The sequence below is a fragment of the Schistocerca americana genome, chromosome 4, assembly GCF_021461395.2.
Source record: "Schistocerca americana isolate TAMUIC-IGC-003095 chromosome 4, iqSchAmer2.1, whole genome shotgun sequence".
Lineage (NCBI taxonomy): Eukaryota > Metazoa > Arthropoda > Insecta > Orthoptera > Acrididae > Schistocerca > Schistocerca americana.
The window spans coordinates 436221421-436243647 of record NC_060122.1 but is presented as its reverse complement, the minus strand read 5'-3'; the positions used below and the strand labels follow the sequence as shown (position 1 = coordinate 436243647).

Sequence of the window (22227 nt, the reverse complement as noted above, 5' to 3'; positions counted from 1 at the left end):
AACTAATAATAAAGTATCAGAACCCAATAAAAGCGCGAATGTTAGGAAAAAAATTGGAAGTGGGAAGACGCAAACCACCGCCCCATCAAATTTTCCTAATCTGGGCAGTGACGCTAGTCAATACGCTACACCAGTAACAGACAGCGAACGTCTAATCACAGTATGTTAGCTCTTACAGAAAACCTTTCTGGTAGATGTGTTACTAATTGAAATTTAATTATAACAAATTGTACCAAGAACAATGCGTTTTGGGTGGATCTTCAGTGTGTCGCTGGCTTCAAATAGCCTACTCTCATAATACGCAAGTTACAATAATTCTTTTGCCACGAATATGATGTTTCTCATTATTTTATTGCAACGAATGACACAGTTAACAACGGGTTTTCGAGTGATTCTCAATTTGTTGGTGCTCAGAAACGGCATATATACACATAAGCTTGAAATGAAAGCCAATATGGCGCCTCACAACTCTGTACTGAAGGGGGACAGCGTGCGTGTGACGTAGGTGGCGTTGTGCCACCTCATTGGTCAACGCTCAGACACACGCTCAGAATATCTGACAGGCCAGATATTGCTCTGCACGTTCGGAAAGACTTCCGAACGTGCTATTTCACGCTATGACGTCAGAAACTCGGCACGCTCAACACTCAACGTTCGGATGCACGGTCCGTGTGCCGACGGCTTAAGGTTACTCTGTGCATGCAGCAGTTGGTCGAACCTTGTCTCCAAGGTGTCCCAGGAACCGATATGTGAGTAGCTGCAGTACAAGCGTTGATTCCTCGCTTAATACCCGTTCTTGATACTTTGTAGGCTCTCAGAGGATAGCTAACGTATGCTTCCTGCTAGGTTTTAAAACTTCCCTGTGACCTTCTATGAGACTGAGGAAAGCCTGTGACCATTCTTGTCACCCTCTTTGTATGTGTATATGTACATTCGATATTCCCTCTTAGTCCTACTTAATATGGACAGCATGCATTTGGCCAATATTGTGGAAGGGGTCACACAGGCATGTCTTATTTCCCCAGTATTCTACCACGTGCTCCACCTCTCAGTCAGCCTATGTGATCGTTCGATTTACAAATAGTTACACCAGATATTTCTACGATCTGACTAATCCAATTTGTGAAATGCACGATTTTTTGTTTCTTAACATTTGAAGTAAGATGACATTCTTTGGACTATATAGAGATTGCATCAGTATCTGTCCGGATATTTGTGCAGCTTTTTCGACTTAACACTCCATTACAGATGAAACAATCACTGGAGGTCATTATTAAAATTTTCTACTGTATATCTGACATACGTCACTAACAGTAAGGGTCCCAACTTACTTCCCTGTGGTTACCTGTACATCTATGAGACGACAACCTTTCCATGCCATGTCATCTCTACCAGAATCAAGCCACGAATTTCATTTGATAATCCATTTAGTAAGCATTGGCCTGATAATTAGTCAAATTCTATTACAAAACCATTTAAAAAACTCTACCTGATTGCCTTCAACGTGGCCTTTGGTATAACAAGTGTCAAAAGTGTAAGTCTGTGTTTTGCAGAATCTAAGATGGGTGGCGTGTAAGAGTGTTCAAGGTACTTCGAGTTTCCAACACAGTATGCAACAAATATGAGACAGACAAAAAATGGTTCAAATGGCTCTGAGCACGATAGGACTTAACATCTGAGGTCATCAGTCCCCTAGACTTACAACTAGTTAAACCTAATTAACCTAAGGACATCACACACATCCATGCCCGAGGCAGGATTCGAACCTGCGACCGTAGCATCAGCTCGGCTCTGGACTGGAGCGCCTACAACCGCTCGGCCACAGCGGGCGGCGGAGACAGACAGATAATTGGAACATTAAACACTGTTGTTACTAAATGGGATCGCACAGACCGTGGGCAGTTCGGCGAGCAATCCATAGAACCATAAGTAACTCAGCATCATTAAGTTGTGGAATTCATCATTGCCCAAACACGTCCTACCATAGCAACGTGGAATGTACTCGGCTAGTCACAGAGACGTTTTTCAAGTAAAAAATGCACTTCTAAAATGATTTCATTGGTGAGATCGAGTACGTGAGCTTACCAATCAGATGCATGAACACGCCTAAGTAAAAACATTGCAGTCTGCTAGGGGAGAGACGCTGTTACGTTCGTGTGGGAGACGTCACTGCGACACTTCACGAGAGACGCTTGCTTCGATGTGAGGCAGTTTTGAGCTGCTGCTCGCAGGTGGCCCGAGACCCGCTTCTCAGTGCAGTGACAGTCAGTGAGTCTCTACTGCTGAGGCCGCGGCTCCAGTAGACATCCAACAGCGGCCAGCGACTCCTCACGTGCCTCCACACCGACTGTCATCTTCTGGAATGACACATACTTTATCTCCCTCATCATTGCCTGCCAATGTTTTTCTCAGAGTTATAACCTCATTAAAGGGGGCAGGAGGTCACAGGGGTCGAACTGGAGAGCAAGAGAGGCACCGCAGGACATTTTAATTTCCACTGTCTATACTTTTGCAAATAAAATCATAAAACTGTGTCAGCATCAGCAGGAAGGATTCAGGATTCACACTCATAGCAGTGGAAGTTCAACAACATAACAAAATAATTTTTTTTACATGTAAAAATTTCATCATTTTTTCACTTACTATTGGCTGCAGTTGTTGGTATAAGTCAACTTTTCTTCATAATTAAGAGAGGTTCACCGACGAATTTTGCACAGCTTTGCCGCAGAGGTAGCACCGGTTCCCGTTGGATCACCGAAGTTAAGGGCTGTCGGGCTGGGCTAGCACTTGGATGGGTGACCACTCGGTCTGCCGAGCGCTGTTGGCAAGAGGGACGCACTCAGCCCTTGTAAGGCAAACTGAGGAGCTACTTGACTGAGAAGTAGCGGCTCCGGTCTCAGAAACTGACATACGGCCGTGAGAGCGGTGTGCTGACCACATGCCCCTCCATACCCGCATACGGTGATGACTATGGGCTGAGGATGACACGGCGGCCGGTCGCTGCCGACGGGCCTTCATGGCCTGTTCGGGCGGAGTAGTATACAAACCATACTTACAGGTGTATGAAACTCTAGAATTTATTTAATTTATGGAAAAATGAATGAGCTGTTACATTTTAAACTTCATGTTTAGAAAAAACTCAAACTTTATAATGAATTATCTCAATTTTACGACAGTTTTTAATAAATTTGGAAAATTGTAGGGTTTCATACACCTGTAAGTATGGTTTGCATGCTGTGCAAAATTCATCGAAGAATCTCTCTTACTTATGAAGAAAAGTGTACCTATAGCAACAAATACAGCCATTAGTAAGTGAAGAAATGATGAAATTTCACATGTAAAAAATATTTTGTTATGTTTTTGAACATCCACTACTATGGGTGTGAATCCTGAATCCTTCCTGGTCATGCTGACAAAGTTTTATCAATTTATTTGTAAAAGTATAGGCAGTGGAAATGAAAATGTCCTGTGGTACCTCTTCTGCTCCAAGTCGCCCCGTTTGGCGTCGTACCTTCGTTAATATAACGAACACACATCGTTTTCTTTCCTCAATATATGTAATTTCGGATGACTTCGTGCCTTTTCGTATATTCTTGTAGGCTGTGTCCCTGACATTTGTTTACCTAAACTTTAACTGAATTGGAATAGTGTCACAGTTGCGGCCAGTGGCTGAGAAACTTTGTCTGTCCTTTTTTTATCACCAAAATGAAATGTTGTTACTAATATTTGTGGTTTTGTTATGACTGTAAGGCGCCCCTCCTCCAGGTACGTGACTGGCTGCAGGGTCACGGTGTCTCCTCGTGAAGCGGTCCTCTCCCACAACACCGACCTGTTGCAAGAACCTCACTGTACGGCATTTCAAAATGAGTACAACGACTACGAAAGGCTACAGCTATTTAACTCATAACAATTGAGCGATAAGAGCTGAAGAGAACACGAAAGAAAGTTCAAAACAAGTTTACGTACGTAACAGGTGTTCCATGGGACTCCTCTCGGTCAAACGGACAACATCTAAACCAGAGGTCGGCAATGAGACAGCACCATTCCGCAGCCAGCTGCATGAGCCGAGCAGCCGAGACCAGCTAATATAATAATACTATCTAATACGAGGCGTGTTTTTTTAAAGTAAGTGCCGTTTTGAAATTAAAAAAAGACGTGCTAAGATATCTCGATAATTTTATTTTTACATGAAAGCCTGTACCTTAATCTACGCACCATCTGATTCTTCCTTGTTTACGTTGTGTACTGAGTGTTTAAGATGCCTCCGACAGTCGTGAGTCCCGCCGACTGTGAAGTACGGGCTGTTATAAGATTTCTCAGTGATAAAGGCCTAAAAGCGATCGATATTCATCGTGAGATCTGTGCAGTTTACGGAGAAAACATTATGAGTGATGGAATGGTAAGAAAGTGGGTGAGAGCATTTAAAGATGGCCGCACAAATGTGCATGATGAACAACGGAGTGGACGTCCTTCGGTCGCTAATGAAAGTTTGGTGCAGGAAGTGCACAATAAGGTGTGAGAAAACAGACGCTTTTCGATTTCCTCCTTGCGGGATGACTTTCCTAATGTTTCTCGTAGTGTTTTGTATGGCATTGTGACCGAGTTCTCGAATTACCGAAAATTGTGCGCACGTTGGGTACCGAAAATATTGACGGATGTGCGCAAAACCAAACGTTTAGACAGTGCATTGACTTTCCTTGAGCGGTACCACAACGACGGTGATGATTTCTTAAGCCAAATTGTTACGGGCGATGAAGCATGGGTGACCTACGTCACACCAGAATCAAAGCAACAGTCCGTGGAAGTTGAGCAAGGGCATCGTTTTGCTGCAAGACAATGCCCGTCCGCAGGTGGCGAATCAGACCAAAGATCTCATCACATCTTTTCGATGGGAAACTCTAGATCATCCTCCGTACAGCCCCGGTCTTGCGCCCAGTGACTATATCTGTTCCTGCACTTAGGCGGTCAGCGTCTTCAAGACGATGACGAAGTCAAAACAGTGGTGATGCAGTGGTTAACAAGTCAGGCGGCAGACTTCCATGAGGAGGGTATTCAAAAACTGGTACAACGTTATGACAAGTGCCTCAATATTGACGGCTATTATGTAGAAAAGTAGATTAAGGTACAGGCTTCCATGTAAAAATAAAATTATTGAGATATCTTACCAAGTCTTTTTTAATTTCAAAACGGTACTTACTTAAAGAAACACGTGCTGTAAAGACTACATGGCATTATGCGCAGTAAAGGCGTAAGAGTAGCCACAGAAACGAACCTTGCTGAATATAATACGTTACGGTACAATGCATTGTCGAGTTGAAATGGCTAGTCAAAGCATTGCGGTAAAGTGGCCTTCTACTCCGAAGCGCCAAAGCAACTGGTATTGGCAAGCGTATTCAAATACAGATATACAAAGAGGCAAAATACGGCGCTGCGGTCGGCAACGCTTGTGTAAGACAAGTGCCTGGCGCAGTTGTTAGGTCGGTTACTGCTGCTACAATGGCAGGTTATCAAGATTTAGGTGAGTTTGAACGTGGCGCATGACCGATAGGACCAGTATCTCCGAGGTGGCGATGAAGTGGGGATTTTCCCGAACAACTATTTTACGAGTGTATCGTGAATATCGGGAATCCGGTAAAACATCAAGTCTCCCACATCGCCGCGGTCGGAGAAAGATCCTGCAAGAACGGGACCAACGACGACTGAAGAGAATCGTTGAATGTGACAGAAGTGCGACCCTTCCACAAACTGCTACAGATATAAATGCTGGGCCATCAACAAGTGTCAACGTACGAACCATTCGACAAAACACCATCGATATGGACTTTCGCAGCCGAAGGCCCACCCGTATTCCGTTAATGACTGCACGACACAAAGGTTTACGCCCTCCTGGGCCCGTCAACACCGACATAGGACTGTTGATGACTGGAAACATGTTGCCTGGTCGGACGAGTGTCGTTTCAAATAGTATCGAGCGGATGGACGTGTACGAGTATGAATCCACTAACCCTGTATGTCAGTTCAGGACTGTTCAAGATGGTGGAGGCTCTGCAATGGTGTGGGGCGTGTGCAGTTGGAGTGATATGGGAGCCCTGATACGTCTTGATACGACTGACAGGTGAAACGTACGTAAGCATCCTGTCTGATCACCTGCATCTATTCATGTCCGCTGTGCATTCTGACGGACTCGGGCAATTCCAGTAGGACAATGCGATACCCCAAACGTCTGGAATTGCTGCAGTGGTTCCAGGAACACTCTTCCAAGTTTAAACACATCCGCTGGCCACCAAACTCGCCAGACAAGAGCATCATTTTGCATACCTGAGCTGCCTTGCAACGTGCTGTTCAGAAGAGATCTCCACCCCCTCGTATTCTTACGCATTTATTGACACCCCTGCAGGATTCGTGGTTCCATTTCCCTCCAGCACGACTTCAGACATTAGTCGAGTCGATGCTACGTCTTACTGCGGCACTTCTGCGTGCTCGCGGGGGCCCTACACGATATTAGGCAGGTGCAGCAGTTTCTTTGGCTCTTCAGTGTATTTCACAGTTCAATAGTTGGGAGTGTGATTAGTTGTTCACCGAAAGCGCAGGAGGAGCACAATGTTTAGTATGTGATAAAATATTAGGCATAAAAAGTACAATTTAGAATGTCGCTACATAAAACACCATTTCGACCTGTACGGAAGAGTAGAGGGTGAAATACAGTTCTCAGTAATCTACGCGAGAAAGGGACTAAAGTAGAGGTATGTATTATACTGTTGTACCTACGTAGGTATAAGTGAATAACGGCACCTAATAAACCAAAGTTTCGTTTTAAGTGAAAAATCCGCTAATTTCTTCCACAGGAATGTATACAGGGTGTTACAAAAAGGTACGGCCAAACCTTTCAGGAAACATTCCTCACACACAAATAAAGAAAAGATGTTATGTGGACATGTGTCCGGAAACGCTTAATTTCCATGTCAGAGCTCATTTTAGTTTCGTCAGTATGTACTGTACTTCCTCGATTCACCGCCAGTTGGCCCAATGAAGGAAGGTAATGTTGACTTCGGTGCCTGTGTTGACATGCGACTCATTGCTCTACATCAAGCACATCAGTACGTAGCATCAACAGGTTTGTGTTTATCACGAACGTGGCTTTGCAGTCACTGCAATGTTAACAAATGCGGAGTTGGCAGATGCCCATTTGATGTATGGATTAGCCCGGGGCAATACCCGTGGCGCGGTACGTTTGTATCGAGACAGATAGTGCTACGGGAGAACCAGTTGTTTCCGTACCATGTACAGCGTGTGCAGGCACTATCAGCAGCTGAGTGGCCTCCACGGGTACACTTCTGCGAATGGTTCGTCCAACAATGTGTCAATCCTCGTTTCAGTGCTAATGTTCTCTTTACAGATGAGGCTTCATTCCAACGTGATCAAATTGCAAATTTTCACGATCAACATGTGTGGGCTGACGAGAATCCGCACGCAATTTTGCAATCAGGTCATGAACACAGATTTTATGTGAACGTTTCGGGATCCATTGTTGGTGATGTCTTGATTGGGCCCCATGTTCTTCCACCTACGCTCAAAGGAGCACGTTATCATGATTTCATACGGGATACTCTACCTGTGCTGCTAGAACATGTGCCTTTACAAGTACGATATAACATGTGGTTCATGCACGATGGAGCTCCTGCACATTTCAGTCGAAGTGTTCGTACGCTTCTCAACAACAGATTCGGTGACCGATGGATTGGTAGAGGCGGACCAATTCCATGGCCTCCACGCTCTCCTGACCTCAACCCTCTTAACTTTCATTTATGGGGGCATTTGAAAGCTCTTGTCTACGCAACCCCGGTACCAAATGTAGAGACTCTTCGTGCTCATATTGTGGACGGCTGTGATACAATACGCCATTGTCCAGGGCTGCATCGGCGCATCATGGATCCATGCGACGGAGGGTGGATGCATGTATCCTCGCTAACGGAGGACATTTTGAACATTTCCTGTAACAAAGTGTTTGAAGTCACGCTGCTACGTTCTGTTGCTGTGTGTTTCCAGTCCATGATTAATGTGATTTGAAGAAAAGTAATGAAATGAGCTTAACATGGAAAGTAAGCGTTTCCGGACACATGTCCACATAACATATTTTCTTTCTTTGTGTGTGAGGAATGTTTCCTGAAAGTTTGGCCTACCTTTTTGTAACACCCTGTATACCTCCTCTGGCAGTGCAGCTGTTCGTGCTAGTTACAGAATAGCTTTGCTGATCGCCCTTTCTTCCCAACCATTTTGTGAAGCACAGTTTGGAAGTCGTAGCAGACGAACAGTGTCCACAATTATCACGTTCTTTAGCAAGTTTGAAGCTGTCGCGTCGTATCGGAGTTCGTCAGCTGATACTGTGGAACAGTTGCAGGATGTTACTTCGAATGTCTTGGTATTTCCTATTGCCTTAGATGAGAGAACCGACTTATCGGACACAGCCCAGCTGGACATATTTATTGGCGGTGTCGATACAAACTTAGCAGTAAGGGAGGAAGCCCTTAATTCACGTCCTCTCAAAGACACCATGACAGGTGATGTACCGCAGTGCGTGGAAGATGTGTTTATCAGGTTTGGTCTGCCGTGGGGAGAGCTCGTTTCGGTCGCCACTGACGGAGCACCCTGCATGCACGGCTGTAGAGCAGGGCTCATAAGTCGTCTGAGAGGCAAACTACTGCAACACGAGGTGAGGGTCGTACCTGTGCATTGCTTGATTCATCAGCAAAACCCGTGCGCAAAACACGTCACAACGGCAAATGTAATAATCGTAGTAGTGACAGCAGTTAATTTTATTAAGAGTCATGGACTGAACCATAGAGCCGGGCGGAGTGGCCGAGCGGTTCTAGGCGCTACAGTCTGGAACCGCGCGACCACTACGGTCGCAGGTTCGAATCCTGCCTTGGGGATGGATGTGTGTGGTGTCCTTAGGTTAGTTAGGTTTAAGTAGTTCCAAGTTCTAGGGGACTGATGACCTGAGAAGTAAGTCCCATAGTGCTCAGAGCCATTTGAACCATTTTGAACTGAACCATAGATAATTTAAAAGTTTCAATTTGATGATATTGGGCAATTTTGTGAAGTTCGTTGGTTCAGTAGAGGTAATATGTTGTTGGGCGTTTTTGATTTATTGGGCGAAATAGTTTTATTCATGGAAAAGAAGGGTCCTCCTGTCCATGAATTCACTGATCCTAAATGGATTAATGAGGTAGCATTTGTCACCGACATCACATCCCACGTGAATAAACTTAATCTCAAGTTGCAGGGAAGAAATACACTTAATACTCATTCTGTAGACAGTTTTACTGATTTCAAGTAAATGGTGGAGCTTCGTCAGCGTCAGATATTGTAAGGTGAGTTAGGCCACTTTCCTAACTGTCAGTGGCTAATTTACATTCTTTTGAAACTGTGCCACGTGATATCTCCTCGGTCGAAAAAGGGCTGAAAAAGTCCACTGACCTAAAAGGTTGAAAATTAAGTACATTTTTCCGAAATAAGGATAGACTTCCACTGCGAGGTTGAGAACGCATTACCTTTCTTGACAACATTATGTGCAAAGCAAGCCAGCTCTCAGGTGTTCAGAACCGTACAGCGCTTAATGTCGTGCAGATCCGTGATGTACGAAGAGGTACTCACCGCGATGTATGCAGTACGTACTCCAGATCTCTGACAAACCAGTGCTGACTGAGACTCTACCCGCTTGTTCTCCGGCGAATTTGATTTGTTTACAGACACAATCGAGCAACTCGTTGTCATTTGCTACCAGCAAAATCACCAACGATGCAACTACGCCTCCTGAAGTCATGATTAGCTGTTGGGACTGAGAACACAGAAAACACACAGTGCGTATCGCTCAGAGCACGGGCCTCATATATAGCGACACGCGTGGCGAAGTCTTTCCGCAGGACGTGCAGACCGCAGCGAGTCACAGCCGTCCACAGACATCCGTCACAGAACCTTATTCGTTCGATTTACGAGTGCGTTTACAGCTACATCTATATAGAGACAGCGGAAGCCACCGTACGGTGCGTGGCTGAGGGTACCGTCTACCACTACTTTGACACTGTACCACACAAGCGGCTAGTAGTGAAATTGCGTGCTTATAGAATATCGTCTCAGTTATGTGACTGGATTTCTGATTTCCAGTCAGAGAGGTCACAGTTCGTAGTCACTGACGGAAAGTCACCGAGTAAAACAGAAGTGATTTCTGGCGTTCCCCAAGGTAGTGTTATAGGCCCTTTGCTGTTCCTAATCTGTATAAACGATTTGGGAGACAATCTGAGCAGCCGTCTTCGGTTGTTTGCAGATGACGCTGTCGTTTATCGATGAATAAAGTCATCAGAAGATCAAAACAAACTGCAAAACTATTTAGAAAAGATATCTAAATGGTGCGAAAAGTGGCAGTTGACCCTAAATAACGAAAAGTGTGAGGTGATCCACATGAGTGCTAAAAGGAACTCGTTAAACTTCGGTTACACGATAAATCAGTCTAATTTTAAATTCAACTAAATGCCTAGGTGTAACACTTACGGCCAACTTAAGTTGGAAGGAACACAAAGAAAATGTTGTGGGGAAGGCTAACCAAAGACTGCAGGACACTTAGGAAATTTAACAGACCTACTAAGGAGACTGCCTACACTACACTTGTCCGTCCTCTTTTAGAATACTGCTGCGCGGTATGGGATCCTTACCAGATACGACTGACGGAATACATCGAAAAAGTTCAAAGAAAGGCAGCACCTTTTGTATTATCGCGAAATATGGGAGAGAGTGTCACAGAAATGATACAGGATTTGGGCTGAACTCATTAAAAGAAAGGCGTTTTTCATTGCGACGGAATCTTCTCACGAAATTCCGATCACCAACTTTCTCCTCCGATTGCGAAAATATTTTTCTGACACCGACCTACATAGAGAGGAACGATCACCACGATAAAATAAGGGAAATCAGAGCTCGTACGGAATGATACAGGTGTGCATTGCTTCCGCGCGCTATACGAGATCAGAATAATAGAGAATTGTGAAGGTGGTCCTTTGAACCCTCTGCCTGTCACTTAAATGTGATTTCCAGCGTATCCATGTAGATGTAGATGTAGATACTCGTCATTCCGTTTCCTTTTCCACTCGCAAACAGAACCAGGGAAAAACAACCGTATGTATTCCTCGTACCTTCGTGGTTCTTACGCGCAACGTATGTTGGCGGCGGTCAGCTTTAAATACCGTTTCTCTAAATTACCTCAACAGTGTTTCTCGAAAAGAACGTCGTCTTACCATCTGAGTTCCCGAAGCGTCTCCGTAATACTTGCGTGCTCCTCGAACCTACCGGTAAACAAATCTATCAGCCCGCCTCTGAATTGGTTTGATGTCTCCCTTCAATCCGAGGTGGTACGGATCGCAAACACTCTTTTAGTTCTCAAGAACAGGTCGCACCAGCGTCTCCTTTACAGGTGAACAACTCCTTCCTAAAATTCTCCCAATAAACCAATATCGACCATTCGCCTTCGCTACTATAGTTGTCACATGCTCATTCAGTTTCATTGTAAGGTGTCAGGCAAATCCAACACCTTCCATGAAAACCCTGACATGATAGCAAATCCGGCAGTATGTCACATAGCTCCGAATGAATCCTGACATTAAATTAACCAAAGTAATACGATCAACGAGTGAGCAAATGGAATACCACAGACTAAAACAAGAACGCCTAAATGCATGTCATACCTTCCCACCGTGAAACAGACGCAGTTCCGAGGGGAGAAACGAGAACAGAAGCCGAGAGCAGAACCGTGTTAAGCTAGAAGGCCCTACAATAAGAGACGGACACTCACATCGCCGACCCACCGCCAAGACCACCCCCCAGCCCATGTTAAAAGATAGAGCCCTCCAGAAGAACAGTATAGATCTTACGATAACACTAAAAGGGCCACACCAGCTGCAAGTTTTAGCGTGAGACTTTTCCGCGTCTCTGTTACGTAGCAAACATTAAAAACATTGCCCCACCAAGAAAAGTATAACGTTTCTCATTGGATAGTAGATTTTTGTAGGCGGAACTTAAGGTTAACATTGAGACCGAGATTGGTCAGTTGAAAACACAGCCAGATAGCTTTTCTTAAACCAACTTCGGTAAATTGTAGTAAGGAGAAGTTAGAGAAGAGTTGCTTCCGAGACGGCGAGGTGTGTGGAGCTGCGCCGCCCGCCGTCCCCTGACGCTGACTAACCACCGACAGGGTAATGAATGCACGCGATGCCACATAAGAGTCATAAGGCTTCACTCAGAACTGCAGAAGTCTCATCTGTTACATCCCCTTTTTGCGTAATACTAGTGACGATCGTCAATTAAAGCTCATGGTATTCACATTTGCTATTAGAAGTTAAAAATCTGAAACGCGATGATTTTTCTGTTATATAATTATTGAAAAGCCACGTGAGCCAATGTAATTTACGACAAGTTAAATAAGTAATTAAATATAATTGAGCGTCACTGCAGACCATTTTTGATAGTTTTCTCTTATAGAAGTTGGAAACCCCACCGAGCGAGGTGGCGCAGTGGTTAGCACACTGTACTCGCATTCGGGACGACGACGGTTCAATCCCGTCTCCGGCCATCCTGATTTAGGTTTTCCGTGATTTCCCTAAATCGGTTCAGGCAAATGCCGCGATGGTTCCTTTGAAAGGGCACGGCCGATTTCCTTCCCAATCCTTCCCTAACCCGAGCTTGCGCTCAGTCTCTAATGACCTCGTTGTCGACGGGACGTTAAACACTAACCACCACCACCACTTGGAAACCCATTCAGGGAATATTCGTTCACATTTTTGTTGAACGCAGTTGGTTTTTATCATTCTGTATTAAAATATTTCCTTTTATCAATAGTGCAATTTATAGACAATGTTTTGGGAGTAGAATAAAAATTCCAATAGTAAACTTAACTACTTTCTCGACGTTATTTTACCAGCTAACTAAAATTAGGAAAGCCTTGAACCCCTTCCACTAAATTTAGTTAGTATTAAGATTCTCTTACAGGGAGTGCAGTGCAGCTGACGCTGAAATCATTAAGTATTTGATTATATCATCGCTAGTCTCACTGAACTCTTCTGAACTCTACATGTCATGTGTGGTCTCCTTACCAGCAACAGGTCCCAGGTTCAAACTAGTCAATTTTCTAAAAAACACGCTCAGAGCGTCGTTGCACGAAAGTGGTAGGGAGATACGACTTAGAACAAACAGACACCACGCAGAATGTTAGATCATATGGCGTTGTATTGTTTCACCCAGGTATTTAAACAACCTGACTGAGTCTAAAAGGACTTGGCTGTGGTGGCCGAGCGGTTCTAGGCGCTACAATCTGGAACCGAGCGACCGCTACGGTCGCAGGTTCGAATCCTGCCTCGGGCATGGATGTGTGTGATGTCCTTAGGTTAGTTAGGTTTAAGTAGTTCTAAGTTCTAGGGGACTGATGACCTCAGAAGTTAAGACCCGTAGTGCTCAGAGCCATTTGAACCATTTGAAATTGGCTGTGTCCGAACAGTACATGTTTGATGTTCCTATTCATCTCCATCAATTTACGGTTTTCCGCATTTGGGGCTGCTACCATTCAAGACACCAACTGCACATTCTGTCGAAGTCGTATTGTATCTTCCTACAGCCACTCAACTCCGACACCTTGCCCTACACCACGGCATCATCAGCAGAAAGCTGATATTTGCTGTACACCCTGTCTGCCAAATCATTAATGCATACAGAGAACAACAGTGGTCTTATCACACTCCCCTGGGGCACTCATGACGACACGCTTGTCTCTGATGAACACTCGCCACATGTGTTTAGGACGACAGCAAGTTTTAAAAGACTTGTAGAAGATGTCTACAAATGATGGACAAACAAAAAAAAAAAAAAAAGAAAAGAAGTTGCCAGACTTGCCCTTCCTCAGTACTGAAGTGGAAACTGAGACAGACTGTAGGTAACTGCGCTTATTGTAAAGATAAATTTGTTGATCACAATGACTGATGCTGCACACATTATGTAGATATACTCCGTTCATCATAAGAATAAACCTCATGTAAACATTACACTATGTATTCTTCCGCGTTTGCTGGAACCTGATTAGATTTCGTTCCACGTGGAGCACAAGCCAATCTGTCTCGAGTACAGTCAAGTACTGTGATGAGGATACGTTTCACGCTGTACGTTACGCGTTCGTCGACTCAGCGATAGTACGGGGCAACAGGTTTACCAGCGCGTTAAAGTTGGACAGCACTGGCGAGCCACCTTGTCCAACTACCCTGCAGTGATGTGAACAGTTGCAGTAAAGGCGTAAAGAGAGACGAGCAGAGCACCATATAGTCGCGAATGTCATTTTATTTTTGAACAGAAGGAAAGAATAGTAAAACTGAGGCGATACGCTTCTTAGGTGATCTGAAGGACAACATGCTCTCGATCTTAGCTAACGTAGTATTGTGATAAAAACGAGAGCGATGAAAATTCCTGACTTTAACAAGGCTAACTTTCCTGCGGGAGCTATGAGCGGCGTAAAAGCGGACTGCTGTGATCTCACCGTGTAGTTAAACATTGAAGCCACTGAAGGTATTACAGCCAGTCGTCTCGTAATCTCTGATCTGCTTCCATAACGGACTCAGAAGAATGCGGTACGTTTCAGTACTGCCGCGCTGATACCGAGGCGATCAACGACAGAGTCCCAAGCCAACAAAAAGTCCACATTTCCTCTTCCTCCTCTTTTGTGACGTCCTGTTTCGCTTTTCACCACCTTACGGCAGTGTCGTGTCAGAAAGCTTCGTGCATTAGTTCCAGTATGTTTTGCAGCTTAAATGTCTTGTTCTTTCTTGCGACAAATCACTTAACTCGGATGCAGAACAATTGTATTGGGTTCAGATAGCAGAGGTGCGGCTACAACTGTAAAAATGCGACATTTGTACAGAGTGCTCGACGCCGTGAAAATTGTTTTCCGTGTTTCTGCGACGTTTATCGCTCTGGCTCGTGTGACACCACATCTGTCCTATAAAACAGGGGGCATTATCAAACAAAGAGTATTTGATTTTTCGTTTTGCTCCTAAAAATTTAACTGTTCAAAATCTGTAACAATCTTTTATAACATATCGATAATTAAGAATGTGTATTTGCAACGAAAACCAAAATTCTCCGTGTGCTATGTAATTAGAAACCAGAACACGTGCATTTTTCGTGAAAAACATCGTGGTTAAGTATGAATTAATCACCACATATTGACAAATTTTGTATTTAAATCATTTACGTAATCAAACGGAACAAAAAAATTGTTGATCACAACGGGCTTCGGCCACCGCCTACTAACCCGCCCGATTATCAAACAACGACATGACCGATTAACCCAGGATCACTGTTACTTCTGCCTCCCTTATTTCTATTACATCGTATCTGTCAATAAACGCCAAAGCTCATTTTTCTCTGTAATGTTGTGAAACACATTAAAAATCATTTGTTTCTAGCCGCTAAAGGTGTTCTGAGCGCGTGTTTCACTACGAAGCTGGAAGGAGCGTCATCCATTTTCGCGGTACATACACTATGACATCAAAAGTATCCGGACACATGGCTGAGAATAACTTACAAGTTCGTGGCGCCCTCCATCGGTAATGCTGGAATTCAATATGGTGTTGGCCTACCCTTAGCCTTGATGACAGCTTCCAGTCTCGCAGGTATACGTTCAATCAGCTGCTAGAAGGTTTCTTGGGGTATGACAGCCCATTCCTCAAGGAGTGGTACACTGAGGAGAGGTATCGATGTCGGTAGGTGAGGCCTGGCACGAAGTCGGCGTTCCAAAATATCCCAAAGGTGTTCTATAGGACTCAGGTCAGGACTCTGTGCAGGCCGGACCATTACAGGGATGTTATTGTCGAGTAACCACTCCACCACAGGCCGTGCATTATGAACAGGTGCCAGATCGTGTTGAAAGATGCAGTCGCCATCCCCGAATTGCTCGTCAACAGTGGGAAGCAACAAGGTGCACAAAACATCAATGTAGGCCCGTGATGTGATCGCGCCACGCAAAACAACAAGGGCTGCAAGCCCCCTCCATGAAAAACACAACCACACTATAACACCATCGCCTCCGAATTTTACTGGAGGCACTACACACGCTGGCAGATGACGTTCACCCGGCATTTGCCAGACCCACACCCTGCCGTCGGATCGCCACATTGTGTACCGTGATTCGACACTCCGCACAACGTTTTTCAATTGTTCAATCGTCCAATATTTACGCTCCTCACACCAAGCGAGGCGTCGTTTGTCATTTACCGGCGAGATGTGAGACTCGACCGTGAAATCCAAGTTTTCTCACCTCCAGCTCAACTGTGACAGTACTGGCAGTGGATCCTGATGCAGTTTGGAATTCCTGTGTGATGGTCAGGATAGACGTCTGCCTATTACACATTCCGACCCTGTCAGTCAACAGAGCCTGTGCGCTTTTGTGCTGTAAGTGTCCCTTCACGTTTCCACGTCACTATCACCTAGGGATGTTTAGGAGTGTGGAAATCTCGCGTACAGACGTATGACACACGTGACACCCTATCACCTGACCAGGTTCGAAATCGGTGACTTCTGCAGAGCGCCCCATTGTGCTCTCTCACGATGTCTAATGAGTACTGAGGTCGCTGATACGAAGTAGCTGGCAGTAGGTGGCAGTACAATGCACCTAATATGAAAAAGTATGTTTTTGGGGGTGTCCGGATACTTTTGATCACTTAGTGTACATACACTGAAATTACACATTTATTTTCAGTAAGAACGGAAGAAAAATAAACACTGGAAATTACGACTTATTAACATCTGGACACAAACATGCGCACCCATTTGAAATACACATTCGTTTGTGCTACAACAGTCAACAAACGGCTGTTGGTGATTACAACGTTCAGTCTACATTATCTCGCACGTTATTTGTACTAGACTCCCACCATAAGCACCACTGATGACCTAATTTAGTCTACTTTCATTGCGGTACTGTACCTTTTTTTTAAAAGAGACAGATCTTAAACTCATAACAGCCAGTTTGTAGCCGGCACAGGCAGCCCCCGCCTACCGGTCCAGTCTGTGACATGCACGTGTCAGTCGGCGACATGCACCTGTCATTCTGCGACATGCATGAGTCAGTCTGCGACATGCAAGTGTCAGTCTGCGATATGCACGTGTCAGTCTGTGACATGCACGTGTCAGTCTGCGACATGCACGTGTCACACTGGACATGCACGTGTCAGTCTGGATATGCACGTGTCAGTCTGTGACATGCATGTTTCAGTCTGCGACATGCATGTGACAATCTGTGACATGCATGGGTCACTCTGCACCATGCACATGTCACTCTGCGCCATGCACGTGTCAGTCTGCGACATGCAAGTGTCAGTCTGCGACATGCACATCTCAGTCTGCCACATGGACGTGTCAGTCTGCCACATGGACGTGTCAGTCTGGGACATGTACGTGTCAGTCTGTGACATGCACATTTCAGTTTGCGACAGGCATGGGTCAGTCTGAGACATGAACATGTCAGTCTGTGACATGCACGTGTCAGTCTGCAACATGCACGTGTTAGTCTGTGACATGCACATGTCAGTCTGCAACACGCACATGCCAATCCGGGAGATGCACATGTCAGTCTGGGACATGCATGTGTCAGTCTAGGACATGCACGTGTCAGTCTGGAACATGCACATATCAGTCAGCGACTTGCACATATCAGTCTGGGACATGCACGTGTCAGTCTGGGACATGAACGTGTCAATGTGTCAGTCTGTGACATGCACATGTCAGACTGTGACGTGCACGTGTCACTCTGTGACATGCACGTGTCAGTCTGGGAAATGCACGTATCAGTCTGCAACGTGCATGTGCCAGTCTGCGACATGCACGTGTCAGTCTGGGACATGCACGTGTCAATGTGTCAGTCTGTGACATGCACATGTCAGACTGTGATGTGCACGTGTCTGTGACATGCACGTGTCAGTCTGGGAAATGCACATGTCAGTCTGGGAAATGCACATGTCAGTCTGCGACATGCACGTGTCAGTCTGCGACATGCACATGTCAGTCTGGGAGATGCACGTGTCAGTCTGGGACATGCACGTGTCAGTCTGTGACAAGAATGTGTCAGTCTGTGACATGCACATGCCAATGCGTCAGTCTGTGACATGTACGTGTCAGTCTGGGACATGCACATGTCAGTCCGTGACATGCACGTGTCAGTCTGTGATATACACGTGTCAGTCTGCGACATGCTCGTGGCAGTCTGCGACATCCATGTGTCAATCTGCGACATGCACGTGTCAGTCTGCGACAGGCACAGGTCAGTCTGAGACATGCACGTGTCAGTGTGTGTCATGCACGTGTCAGTCTGTGACATGCACATGTCACTCCGCAACATGCACATGCCAATCTTTTTGATGCACATGTCAGTCTGGGACATGCACGTGTCAGTCTGGGGCATGTACGTGTCAGGCTGGGGCATGTACGTGTCAGTCTGCGACATGCACGTGTCAGTTTGCAACAGGCACGGGTCAGTCGGAGACATGCACGTGTCAGTCTGAGACATGCACTTGTCAGTCTGCGACATGCATGTGTCAGGCTGCGATATGCACGTATCAGTCTGGGACAAAATGGTTCAAATGGCTCTGAGCACTATGGGACTTAACAGCTATGGTCATCAGTCCCTAGAACTTAGAACTACTTAAACCTAACTAACCTAAGGACAGCACACAACACCCGGCCATCAGGAGGCAGAGACAATCCCTGACCCCGCCGGGAATCGAAACCGGGAACCCGGGCGTGGGAAGCGAGAACGCTACCATACGACCACGAGATGCGGGCAGTCTGGGACATGCACGTGTCAGTCTGGGACATGCACGTGTCAATGTGTCAGTCTGTGACATGCACATGTCAGTCTGTGACGTGCACTTGTTAGTCTGTGACATGCACGTGTCAGTCTGGGAAATGCACGTGTCAGTCTGCGACATGCACGTATCAGTCTGCGACGTGCACATATCAGTCTGCGACATGCACGTATCAGTCTGCAATGTGCACATGCTAGTCTGCGACATGCATGTGTCAGTCTGCGACATGCGCGTGTCAGTCTGCAATATGCACGTGTCAGTCGGGGACATGCACGTGTCAGTCTGCGACATGCATGTGTCAGTCTGCGACATGCATGTGTCCATCTGGGATGTGCACGTGTCAGTCTGTCACAGGCATGTGTCAGTCCGCGACAGGCACGTGTCAGTCTGTGACGTGCATGTGTCAGTCTGTGACGTGCACGTGTCAATCTGGGATGTGCACGTGTCAGTCTGTGACGTGCACGTGTCAATATGTCAGTCTGTGACATGTACGTGTCAATATGTCAGTCTGCAGCATGCATGTGTCAGTCTGCGACATGCACGTGTCAGTCTGTGACATTCACGTGTCAGTCTGCGACATGCACGTGTCAGTCTGCGACATGCACGTGTCAGTCTGCGACATGCACGTGTCAGTCTGCGACATGTACGTGTCAGTCTGCGACATGCACGTGTCAGTCTGCGACATGCACGTGTCAGTCTGCGACATGCACGGGTCAGTCTGCGAATGGCACGTGTCAGTCTGCGACATGCACGTGTCAGTCTGCGACATGCACGCGTCAGTCTGCGACATGCATGCGTCAGTCTGCGACATGCATGCGTCAGTCTGCGACATGCATGTGGCAGTCCGCGACAGGCACGGGTCAGTCTGAGACATGCACGTGTCAGGCTGTGACATGCACATGTCAGTCTGGGACATGCACGTGTCAATGTGGCAGTCTGTGAGATGCATGTGTCAGTCTGTGACATGCACATGTCAGTCTGTGACATGCACGTGTCAGTCTGTGACATGCACGTGTGAGTCTGTGACATGCATGTGTCAGCCGGTGACATGCACGTGTCAGCCTGTGACATGCACGTGTCGGCCTGTGACATGCACATTTCAGTCTGAGACTTGCACGTGTCAGTCTGAGACATGCACGTGGCAGTCTGCGACATGCACGTGGCAGTCTGCGACATGCACGTGTGAGTCTGAGATATGCAAGTTTCAGTCTGTGATATGCACGTGTCAGTCTGTGACATGCACGTGTCAGCGGCGCCTCTTCTTGTAGAAGCACTTGCGGCACAATTGTCTGGTGGTCCAGCTCGTGGACGCCCACTCTGCTCGCCGTCAGCCCCCACTCGGCCCTCTCATGTCCCTGCACACGTCACTCCTTTGTTGGGGGCGCGCGCCTGCCGCCTCTGTACATCGTGCCGTCGATGTTGTCGGCATCCAACTCTCTCCTGCGTTCTTTTTTTTAATTTTTTTTTTAGTCTTCACTCTTGTGAGTCGTTTGATGCTACCCGCCACGAACTCCTCTCCCATTCCAACCCCTTCACCTCAGAGCAAAATTTGGAACTACGTCCTCACTTACTTGCTGGGTGTACTCTGATCTCTGTCTTCCTCTACAGTTTTTGCCCTGTACAGCTCCCTCTATACTCTGTTCATCGTAAGAATGAACCTGATGTAAAGATTGCGTCATGTATTCCTCCGTGTTCGCTTGAATCTCATTGGATTTCGTTCCACGTGGAGCGGATGCCAAGCCGTTGCCGATGCAGTCAAGTACGATCATAAGGATACGTTTTACGCTACGTTACACGCACACAGACAGGGGCCGAACTAGCCTGCAATGATGTGTGCAGTTCAAGTTCTGGCGTAAAAAGAGATGGACAAAGAAAAAATACAGCTTCGAATGACATGTAATTTTTAAAGAGAATGAAATAATATTCGGCAAAACTCCAGCACTACCGCGCGCTTCTTAGGTGACAAGACGGAAAGCATAAAATGATCTCGTCCTCACCTGCCATCATGTTCTAATTACAAACAGGAGTGATGAAAAACCTAACTTAAACACAGGGTATTTTTTGTGAGCGGGCTATGCTTGACGCAAGACCATACTGCATGCACTTCCCCGTACTGTTGAATACCGAAGGCACTGAAAGTACTAATTACAGTCAGTCATCTGGTAATCTCTCAGCCTTTCCTTACCCGAAACCAAGAAAACCATTTCAGCTCCTGAACTGCCATCTGCGACGTAGATACCGATTTGATCAACAACAGAATGCACGAAGCCACGCAGTGCCGCATTTTCTCCTCTTCTTTTATGACGTGCCGTTAAATGTCCCGCCAGTGCTCGGCTGTGACGTGTGAAAAAGCTACGTACGTTAGTTCCAGTACGTATGGCAGCTTAACAGCCTCGTTATTTGTCGGCTCAAATCCTGTAACTTGGCTCCACATCAGTTCTGCTGGGTCCACATTGTAATGGTACAGCGGCAAATGCAAAAAAAATGCAGCATTTGTATGATGTGCTCGATGCCGTGAAAATGATTGTTTTCCGCGTTTCTACGACACATGTCTACATCTGTGGTATAAAACAATGGACATAGCCAAAATAAATATTGCTTTTTCATTTTTGCTTAAAAATTATATTGTTATATTTTCTTAATTTAAGCAACCACTATTGACAGTCTTTCACTAAATATTGATAACTGAGAATTTATATTTGAAATGAAAACAGGAATTTCGCATGCAATATGCAATTAAAAACAAGACGACGTGCATTATTCATAAAACATTATGATGAATTTTACAGTTACGAGGCGTATTTCAAATTGAATGAGAAGAAAAAACTAAATCACGCGAGACTTGAACCAGCGAACCATGGATTGCATTCAGTTTTCAAGCTGTTACGCTACTGATTTTGCTATACATTAGAGTGCAGTTGTGTTTCAACTGTATGTAATACAGTCCCGCGGGAAACTTCAAGGCCGCTTATCTCGGTAAATATATGAAAAACATTAACAACAAGCTATTTGTCGGCACTTTTCAACCGTGTTCCACTCACGTGTTTTACTGCGGATCAGGAAGCATCCAAAGCCATTTTCATACTGCGTATTAACAGCACGACAATCAGAGCACAACAGTACAGAGACTGTAACTGTACACGATCTTTGAAATAAAAAGCACATAGCTAAATCGTGCTTAACAAAAACGTTGATGGATGTTAATACATTTGAATATCTTAATGTTTCATTCAACGTAACTTAGTAATGATATATGTAATACACAAGTACGACCTTCTTGCAAGAGAGTAACACCACCAGTGTACGTGTTCTCCGGCTTCTGACCAATCATTGCGTT

General features: G+C 45.6%; 1 protein-coding gene across 1 annotated transcript in view; it reads right to left on the bottom strand.

Annotated features, from left to right (window-relative positions):
• Positions 1-9844, bottom strand: part of LOC124612257 — a 59117-nt gene extending 49273 nt beyond the window's left edge. The window contains exon 1 of the mRNA XM_047140344.1: positions 9655-9844. Within this exon, the coding sequence (XP_046996300.1) occupies positions 9655-9823 (169 nt within the window). The 5' untranslated portion in view covers positions 9824-9844. The remainder of the gene's footprint in view (positions 1-9654) is intronic.
• Positions 9845-22227: the final 12383 nt, after the last annotated feature.